This window comes from Podarcis tiliguerta (assembly GCF_965153285.1).
Source record: "Podarcis tiliguerta genome assembly, chromosome: 7".
NCBI lineage: Eukaryota > Metazoa > Chordata > Lepidosauria > Squamata > Lacertidae > Podarcis > Podarcis tiliguerta.
Window position 1 is genome coordinate 29,530,931 of NC_139540.1, and position 10,545 is coordinate 29,541,475.

General features: G+C 46.5%; 1 protein-coding gene across 2 annotated transcripts; it reads left to right on the forward strand.

Annotated features, from left to right (window-relative positions):
* Positions 1–4,057: 4,057 nt before the first annotated feature.
* Positions 4,058–10,041, forward strand: HEY1 (hes related family bHLH transcription factor with YRPW motif 1). Of its 2 annotated transcripts, XM_083450263.1 has the most exons (5): positions 4,058–4,395; positions 5,235–5,310; positions 5,398–5,481; positions 5,636–5,717; positions 7,178–10,041. In XM_083450263.1, exons 1-5 carry the CDS (start codon positions 4,304–4,306, stop codon positions 7,762–7,764), a joined length of 921 nt encoding a protein of 306 aa, XP_083306389.1. In that variant the 5' UTR covers positions 4,058–4,303; the 3' UTR covers positions 7,765–10,041. The 2 variants fall into 2 exon arrangements, with proteins under 2 accessions (XP_083306389.1, XP_083306388.1); XM_083450262.1 differs by having other exon boundaries at positions 4,139–4,395; positions 5,235–5,481.
* Positions 10,042–10,545: the final 504 nt, after the last annotated feature.

The window sequence follows — 10,545 nt, forward strand, 5'->3', positions numbered from 1 at the left end:
TAACAACCTACTGCGTTTCTGCAAAAGTCATCTTTGTGGTGTCTGGGCACACTGGCCTTATATAATTCAGTATTTATGCAATACTGCATTCATTTTGAGACAAATAAAAACCAAGAGTGCATTTGGGTTTTAAGGCTGAGATCTTCAAAGTGCTGTTTGTGTATTATAAAAATCCCCATGCCTTCAGCAGAAACTCCCTGGGCAGTTAACATGAAATGAATTATCTACACTAGAGTCACGTCTGAAGAAGGCGCATTGAAATCAATGTGACTTAGGACAAAATCAATGGGACGAGGTAGCTTGCACTGCAGGCCCAAAAAGACTTCTGTATCAGTGAGGCTAGTTCACACGTGCATGGTTATTATTTGATGACTGAAGGGATGTTCAAATGAACATCACTTATGCGTTGATGGGGGAGCAGGTTGTTGTTGGCCAAGCCCCCTGAACATCAACCATGCTCCCCCTGCCTGCCGCATTTGCAGCCTGCGTGTGAGTGAAATGGCCCTACATCAAATTGGGATTCCACCTCACAAGCAGCCACTGTGTGTGAATGGCCCTCCAATGTGCACATTGGCTATGGGGAACTGTGGCTGCCAGACTCAACCCTGCTTCACCCATCAGCACCTGAAGGATACTTGCAACATCTAGTGATGGCTTTCTTGAGTGAATAAGCCATCGCAGGCCAAATTTTTGTATCACAAGCACATGGCTTTTCTATGACACCTTGTTCATACATTCAGCTCTTGTAATTAACTGAAATCAAGTGATGTTTATGATCTGTTAACCAGCCCCCAGCCTAAATTCTGAGCAAACATGATTAGAATTGGGCCAGTGGATCACTGCTATTTAAATGATGATGTCCTCCGTTCTCAAGCTAATACTCTCTCTGTTGAATCACTGTGGCTACTAAAACACTGGTCAATAAACAAAACAATCATTATAAAACTTAAGATTTTCATTATACCATTTGCAAGTCAATGGACTTGCTTAGCCTTTCTACCCAGATTTTCCATTTTACCGTTAATCTAATCTGTGAAATTAGATGATCTGGGGTCATATTTATATAGCCAACGCTATGCCTCTGCCTCTTTCATTTAAAGTTTAAGTAGAATATAATTGCTGAAATCACCCAGTCATTACAATTGATTTAGGCTGCAATCCTAACTCTACATACCTGGGAGTCAGCTCCATTGAAATCAGTAGGAGTTACTTGTGAGCATGCATGGTCAGAATTGTGCTGTTGGTCTTCCCCATGTGTAAGGAAGGACGCTCACATGTGTTTGTTCTAACTTCTGATTGGATACCCCAGGCCATTAGATGAATGAGGGTTAATGTATGAGTATGATCAGACAGCTCATGCACTACGTTGGCATCACAGCTGTCAACTTTTCCCTTTTCTTGCGAGGAATCCTATTTGGAATAAGGGAATTTCCCTTAAAAAAAGGGAAACGTTGACAGCTATGGTTGGCATTCATGCTGTCTACTAGAGGTAGCAGGAATGCCAGTACCATTTGATGATCTACAGGAGGTGAGTAAGTCACCATAGTGACACAGTAAGTTTTCTGGACTTAGTATGACAGGTTGACAGGATTACTCTTCAAAGCAGTTCTTCCTTCCCGAAAAAGAAAAGTGGGTGGGTGGAGTCTAAGGAGAGAAAGGCTTTCAAAGTTAATTTAGCACACCCACTAAGCAAAGGTCAACAGGAGTAGTTTCCTGTTCAGGGTGCCTTAAAGCTACCTCTTCTCACCTTTCAGTATTATTTTGACTAGGTTCATGCAACAGCCTGCAGGAACTGTTTTTGTTTTTGTTTAAAAGAAAGATGGTTAGATACTTCTGGACTGATCCTGGCTTTGCAGTTGAGTTTCCCCTGAAGGCTTAGTGACGTCTGCCAAAAGAACAGTCAAAAGAAAAGAGGAGGGAGGGGAACTTGGCTCAAAAGACCTCTGCACTCAATTCTTGACTACTGGGGGGGGGGGGGGAGAGATACTCTTTATGAATCTGAGCACCATATATAAAAGAAATCTGGCAGCCCTGAACATCTTGTCTAGTTTAGCTCCAAAGTCAAGATCAGGAAATGCAGCACCAGTTGTAGGGTTGCCATACACCTGGAATTTCCTGGACATAGCCGGTATTCGGTTCCCTTAAGCAGTGTCCGGGCAGAAATTGTTGAAATGTATGGGAAAATCTGGACGTATGGCAGCCCATGTCAGAAGTCTAGATTTTGGCGATTTCCCAAAAGTTTTGGGCAAAACTTTTAAAAAAAGCTCAATAACTTTTGTGTCTGGATTTTCACTTTTTGAAATATGTTAACCCTAGAAAGGCTTAGAAGTGTCAGGGCAGCACCAGGATTCCTGCTTTGCCGCACCAGGATTCCCTTTGCCTGCCAACAGGCCAGAGAAAAGGCATTTGATTGGCATTATGTCCAGGTTAGAATCTGTCAAGCTGGCCTACAAGCTCCAGGTAATGATTCCCTTCAGCATCCTATCCGCTTCATCTGCAAGTACTTACACAGGCATGCCTGGATGTCAGTTGTCCCCATAAATTCCCTTTGAAGTGCCTAGAAAAGAGCCTAAAAGAATCTCGGAGGTCTCTTAAGTCAACCAGAGCAGTAAGCACAGAAAGCAGATGTGATCATTGTAAAATCATTACAGCCAACTTCTATGATTAAATGCAGTAAGCGATTTAACACAAACATATTCAGGGACATGTGTACATCGGGGTTTCTAGAGTCTGTGCATTTTAGTGCCAAAGTAAGATTATCAGTCATTTGCAGGCGACAGTAGAGGCAGCATGGAAGCTTACATGCCAATGTCACAGCTTGGGCTGCAAGGATGGTTCAAACCAGGTTGGTCACACTTCATCTTTATGTATTTTATTTACCAACCTTCATGGGGTTTTCAAATCATCCATCCAGGTACAAAGTAGGGCCAGCCCAACTTTTTCATGAATAGAACTACATGAGATGATTTCAGATCATTATCTACAATGAATGGTTTTCTGGCTCACTTCTACTATGCAGACAAGGTTGGGGACAACTCAGTTCACAATTGCCTTGCTGACTGAGCAGTCAATTCCCTCTTCCCACCTAAAGTGCAGCCCATATTTGTGGTTAATTTTATATACATACAAAACATTGGGTTTAGTCTACAGTGTCCTCTGAATTATGAAATAACTAGCATGTCACTTGATTGACATGTATTTAGCAACTGAAAGGGGTATGTAAACTGACTCTATGTCAGTTATAAGTTACCGCTTGCGATACAGAGCACAACTCTATACCAGTCTACTCGGAGCAACCTTCCATTGTTTTGAATGCAGTTTACTCGCAGGCAAACGTGTAGAGAATTGCTACCAGTCGCCGTCAGGAAGCGACCAGCTAGACGCGTGCACGAACTGCGGGCAGCACGACGTTTTCTAAAACGCTCTAGGGTCGGGCCTTACGAGGAGTGAAGTGCTGCTGCTGAACCTACAAGCGATTCTTCATCGCAAGCGCAACAAATGCCCGACAGCAGGCAAAGCCGGAGAGCGAATCGCGGGCTCCCGCGTTGTTAGCGATCCCTCGGGCTCATCCCCGGCTGGGCTCCACGCCGCGGCGCCGGTGGCTGAGAACAGGCAACTCAGCGCAACAGCCGCCGTTGGCCCGAGTGCCACCGCCGCTCCACCCCGCGCCCAGGGGAGGTTCACACGCGGCAGCCGCCGCTCCTGCACGCCCCGCTCAGTGCCGCCGCCGCCGCCGGCCCCGCTTGGCCGCCAGCCGGGCACAGAGCAACTTTCCCACGGCCGCCCGGCCACGCGTGTGGCTCCGCAGGCCCCCAACTGGCCCCGAGCCCAGCCAGTTGCACAAGCGCGGGGAGGTCGGCGTGGGCGGAGGCGGAGGAGGGAACGGGAGAGGAGCTTCGAACGCCCCCGTGTAGCAAATCCTAACGCTTCCAGCCAATGAGCGGCGGCGGGCGGGAGGGCGTGCCGTCGAGTATCTCCCTGAGTCGGCGGCCATTGGCTCAGGGCGGCGGGGGCGCAGCCAATTGGAGGCGCCAGGGCGGTATGTCGGCTGCTCGGAGTTGCCTGGAGCCGGGAGCGCTTGGCGCGCCTCCCAGGCTGCCCCTCCCCCGGGTAAGAGGCGAAGCGTGGGAACGCGATGGGGGAGACGGAGCCAGAGGGCGAGCGGCGTCGGCGGTGGGAGCAGAGGGCGCGCTGAGCTGGCACCGGGGAATCGCCGCTCGTTCGCACCAGGCGGGCAGCAGGAGCAGGACCTCCCCTCCCCATTCCGGACGGTTGTTTAGAGGGAGCCGGCAGCAGCAGCAGTATGAAGCGCTCGCACCCGGACTACAGCTCCTCCGACAGCGAGGAGCTGGATGAGCCCATCGAGGTGGAGAAGGAGAGCGGAGACGAGAATGGGTGAGGGTGCTGGGGGGTCGGGCCGCGGGGAGCCGGGGGGGGGGGTCCCCAGCCCCTGGCACAGCAGCGGCACTTGGTCCGAGTTGGTCTGTGCCAGGTGCAGGGTTGAAGCTGTAGCTCCGGGCAGGCAAACTCGCGCTGCTGACATGCAGGGACAACCATCTCCGCGGCCGCCCCTGCCGCGGCTTCGATCCTGTGCACTTACCCGGGAGTAAGCCCGGTCACGCTCAGCGGGAGTTAATTCAGAGTAACCATGCGCTACCGTCTCCGGTACGGCCCCTTGGTTGCCTTTTGCTAGAAAGCCGGCTCCATAATTACTGTACACTCGATTTATTTCCTAGTGAATTTGTTGGTGCATTAAAAGAAAACATAGGGGGAATCGGGTGGGGCGACGGATCCCACCCTCTTGATTTGGACGCCTTTATTTTAAGGAGAGGAGGGTGCTTCTGGCTAGATTCATTTGGTGGCAAAGGACAGGCCCTCTGCACTCACTCAAGGCAACCTCGTTCTAGGTCGTCTTCTCACTTTCCGGAAGACTGCTGCTGCAACCTGACACACACTTGCCTGGTGGCACAGGGCCAGACGGCGAATCTTGGCATTGAAAACGGGAGGAAAAAGGATGGGTCTTTGCACAAATTAAACCATGCTCCATTGCCTGCTGCCCATGCTCTGCATTTGGCACTGGGTTACCTGGGATTATCCAGGCGTTTCTGTGCTACAACTATTTATGTGCCTACAGGCTTTCCAGCTGTTTCTTTTGGAAATCACTGCTCCCCAGCCTCACTCTTTTTCTGTGCCTTCTCAGTATTGATGCCCGATTTCTTTCTTGCTGGTTTCAGAAACTTGAGCTCCGCTCCAGGTTCCATGTCTCCAACCACCACTTCCCAAATTCTGGCTCGGAAAAGACGCAGAGGGGTAGGTCTCTTTCCGCTGTGCTTGAAGTCCCTTCTCTTTCTGCTCTGCTTGAAGCCCCCTTGTAAAATATTCCTGCTTCCCTTTCAGATTATTGAAAAACGTCGCAGGGATCGGATCAACAATAGCTTGTCAGAGCTGAGGAGGCTGGTGCCTAGTGCTTTTGAAAAGCAGGTAATTTTGAGGCAGCCCTCTGTGTATGTGAGGGGTGGGATGCTGCAACTGGGGTGCAGTATTATTAGGCAGCAGTGTGCTATTTCTCTGTTGCCTCCTTCCCTTGGCTTGAATCCAGCTGCCTTTATGCTGATCTTTGCCTTCAATTTCTTAGGGATCAGCTAAACTGGAGAAAGCTGAAATCCTGCAGATGACTGTGGATCACCTGAAAATGTTGCACACAGCAGGGGGGAAAGGTAAGGTCCTTAACCTGGCATGGAAGTCAATTGTGTATACTAATCCCGATCAGATTTTCTGAGTGTGGTTCCCTAGGTAGCCAAAGCAAAGCATCATTGTTGAGCTTGGGGGAGACCCAAGGTTTCTGGAAGTACTAAAAAGGTGGGGAAAGCCCTTAAGGTGTGTGTGTGGGGGGGGTGTCCTCCCACAACAGCTCAGGAAGGAATGGGCATAGGATGCTCACTGACTGTTGCAGGGAGGAGTGGGCAAAGAAGGGGAATGGATTGGAGTATCCTGGAAAGGGCATGGCTGTCTGGCTGGAACTGAGTGGAAGCATGCGACACTGCAACATCTCATTTCAGGTCCCACTGTGTGTGTGTGTTAGAATAGATTTGTTCAAACTTCAGCCACCCTCTAGCAGCACATCAGCAGCCTGCTTACTACCTAGCACTCTAAATGGTAAAAGCTCTACTTCAAAATAAGTGAGGTATGGATCTCACCTGAAGGGCAGGAAGTATTTGTGTTTGGCAAGCACAATTTTGTGTTTGTTTGCTAACTTCAGTGGAAAGTACAGCCAATTAAGTTTGTGAAGGATCTGGCTGTGCATGATTTCCCTTTGGCTGGAGGAATCTTCAGCTAATTCCTGTGTGCCAAAGGCACTGGATCTCATGTACGTGTCACTGTCTCAGCCATTTAGTATTTTTCATTTTGTTCTGGTATCTTAAAGGCTGTTGGTAGCTGAGCTGCTAAGATTATAATCCGTGAGCCACATTGAAGGCTCCTGATGGGCCAAAAGACAGGACCTACATTTAACAAAATGGTAAAAGAGGTATGGAAGAAGAGACCAGCATGTGTGCATATATATCTATATAGGGGTCATTCCAAATGTTTAATAAGCTTGCAATAAACTATATACTGGTGGATAGTAGCAGCAAATCTTGGACTGTACTTCATAACCCAGTAACTGCAGAAAAATCCCATAAAAAAACCCTGGAGTTTGTGCTTCAGAGTATCTTGATTAATTGTGGACTTTTAACTGGTGCCTATACTCTTTGCTGAGAACATCACAAATGCTTATTGGCTGTTTTGAGGTTGCATCTGTGTGGACTTGGAGCAGATCACTGAATTCTAGATCCTGTTCTCATTCATGAGATTTGGCTTCTCGAAATAACCAGCTTTGCACCTATATGCTGCCTTGGGTTCCATGGTGTAAGAAAGGTGGAATGTAAAATAAAATAAAAATTATGGGCACAGTCACAATGAGACGTGAAGTGTACTTGCCAGACACTTCGCTTCATGATGGTCTGATCAATATTTCTATTGCTCATGGGTTTCTATAAAGTGAATGTGGAGTAGCACATCTTTAGTGGGGGATGCCCTGGAGAAAACCCATCTTTTTGAGAGAGACGGCCGCAAATGAGGAATGGAAATTGCTGCCCATGCTTAAGACATCACTCTTTCTTCTGTTCCTTTCTTCTAGGCTACTTTGATGCTCACGCTCTTGCTATGGACTATCGAAGTCTGGGCTTCCGAGAGTGTTTGGCCGAAGTTGCCCGCTACCTGAGCATCATCGAAGGTCTGGACACTTCTGATCCTCTCCGTGTCCGCCTTGTGTCTCACCTGAATAATTACGCCTCTCAGAGGGAAGCCGCAAGCAGTTCCCATACAGGGCTTGGACACATCCCTTGGGGCAGTGCCTTTGGACATCATCCCCACATCTCCCACCCATTACTGCTGCCTCAGAACGGGCATACTACTACGAGCGGCAGCGCAGCTTCCACAGAAGGTCATCATCACCACAGCAGAAGTGGGGCTCCCCATGCTGAATCATCTTCACTGAGAGCGCCCCCTAATGGCAGCATTGGACCAGTGCTTCCCGTGGTCACTTCAGCTTCTAAACTCTCTCCTCCCTTGCTGTCTTCCATGGCTTCCCTGTCTGCATTCCCCTTTTCTTTTGGTTCGTTCCATCTGTTGTCTCCCAATGCTCTCAGCCCGTCTACACCGGCACAGTCGGCCGGCCTTGGCAAACCTTACAGACCATGGGGAACGGAGATTGGTGCATTTTAAGAACTAGCAGGGTGGTGAAGGGGTGCGTTGTCTGTAAAATAGCCAGCTGAGCTGGGGCATCTGAACTCCTTTTAACAGTTTGTTATCAAAGGTACAGTTCCAGTTTTAACAGAGTTTGTACAAAGAAAATGTTTCTCCCCACCCTGCTTTCTATTAGCAGATTTTAAAAAAGCAGCAGTTGCCAGAAGTTTATCCATTTTTTGTAAAATCTTCATAGATGTTAATTTAAAAATGATAATAAAATAGAATTTTGCTGACTCGTTCGTTATCTTAGTGGCATTTCTCAAATGATCCTGTTTGTCTGAAAACACTGGATCTTTTTTTTAAAGAGTAGAATTTTTGTGTCCCCCCCCCCCCCCGCAACAGAGCCTTAACTCACATTTTTGTTTGGTTGTGGGGGTTTTGTGATACTGAGATGTTTTTCAAGGGAGAAATTGTTTGTAAACTATGTTTTGACTTTTGTATTTCCAAGCAAAAGCGTTGACAAATCAGATGGACCAGCTTTATCTCAGATGTTGGTGGTGGACCAGTGGGCCTCTGAAGCTCCCATCAGCCCCAGCCAGCATGGCTCATAGCTGTCAACGTTTCCCTTTTTTAAAGGGAAATTCCCCTATTCCGAATAGGATTCCTCACAAGAAAAGTTGACAGCTATGGCATGGCTAATGTTCAGGGGATGATAGGAGCTCTAGTATAACAACACCTTGAGGGACACTGGTTCTCCATCAGTATTCTAAGAAGAATAGAATCTTTCTGTGACTAGGGCAGTGCTTCAATCTGCCTTGCAAGTTTATCCTGCTCCCCAATAGGTATATCTATCCCCATTACAGAATCACTGTTTTGTTTCTTGTGCCAAATTTCGTTGCGGTTTTCTTCCATTGGGGCAAACAACACTAAAAGGTTGCAGGCCAAATCCTAATTCTAGAAGCTTTACCACTGCAACGAAGTTCAACCAACTTCGTCCAGCTCCAATCCATTGGATGTTTTTTGTTTTGCTTTTTAGGATGGAGGGATTATGAACATTAGGGCTTTGTGGATAGATTGTGCTGGGTTTGGGGATGTGGGGACAGAGACCATCACCTGCCATGTGGCTAGAACGTAGGATGTGTCTTCAACCCAAAGTTCCTGCAAGCAGATGTGCCAAGTTCCAATCCAGAGAACAGGAGTTGCATCTAAATTAAGTTGGTTGCTCTTGGGTTTCATTCAGTGGGACTTGACGTGAGTCATGATGACTAAGAGTTGGGTCCAACTTTATTCTGTTCAGATTAGACCCACTGAAATGAGTCGTGTCCATAAATTTCACTGGGTCTATTCTGAGGATGATTAATGGTGGATACTACCCAATAGTCTGCCTTGCCTTTCTTGCCTGGACATGGAAATGGTCCTGCTCCTGCCTGCAGGTATGGGATAGGTCGATGGACAAGGGGCAGAATAGGTGGGGAAAGCCACAGTTCCTTGTACCGTGAATTATTGGTGTGTTTGAAGGTTGCAATCTGGTAGACATCCATCACACACTTAGCTGTATCCCATAAAAAGCTGCAATGTGGTCATAACTCTGATTGGAAAACATGGCTGCTGACATACAATCTAATAGTTCCTTTGAGAACTTGAACAAAGTTTTGTTTTTTTAAAGTAAGTTTTAGCATTAAAAAAAACCCCAAAACAATTGCATAAAGAGCTGCTATTCAGTACCTAGAAACTTGAAGGCTTTATATGGCCTTCCATTAGTTGAGAAGTGAAAATTTGGTCCAGCACAACTTTTAGCTGCCTCCCAATGCTCTTCATTAATGTTTCTTGAGCCTGCATTTCTATTGTTACATAATGTTCTGTTCAGAGCAAGCAAAACTGGAGAAAACGAAAGTGATTATTCTATGTTTAAAAATACAACCAAAATTAAGATACTGAATTATAGTTCGGTTTGTCTAAATCTGCATAATTTATCCTTCTAGTATGATTGTAGTTTTCACATCACAGAATGTGGGATTTTATAGTACAGTGATCCAGCATTCCAGGGCAAAAACCAGGTGAGCAGCAGCTATGGATAGCCACAAAATCGATTGCTGTGATGTATATACATACTGTGCAGAAAAGTACCGTAGTCACTGCATTTTTGTAGGGTTTAAAATGAATTCAAGAGGGTAATCTGAAGAGGATCCCTATCTATTCTCAACAGGCTTGTTCATTTAAATGACTATTCTAAAGAGGGTTCCACCAAATTGGATTTGATTACTTTTGTATTTGCATTGTGCCTAAATAAAAGAATTGAGAACAAAAAAAAAAGTTGACTGGCAAGTTTGTCTAGCTACATGAGAGAAAAAGGGTGTTTTAAACAGATTATGGTATAATTAACTTTGTGTGTGTTGCTTTAAGTCTACTATTCAGTGCATCTTCTGTTTTACTGTTCTGTTCTCTAATTTTGGCCTGTGAAGTGATATTTCAAGACATTGTTCATGAAGTGGATGTTAAAAATAACTGAAAATTTGATAGTTCATTTATGCAATAGAAGAGGAGAGCACTGTTCACATGTTCAGTGTTGGGTGGGATGTAAGAGACAGAAAATCTGCCCCAGCTTCACTTACTATTTTGAAGGTTTTAACAAACCCTGTAAAGGTACAGCTGATTGCGCATAAACCTTGTGTACTGAATTGGAGACCTTGCCATTTGCAACTTGTACATGGGGAAGCTTTGTTCCAGGGATGGACAGATGTTTCATGTTGAGCACTGCATTCCTTTTGGTTGTAGAATCTCTTGGGGCCCACCTGCCAAGGATAGGCAGGTCTCGTG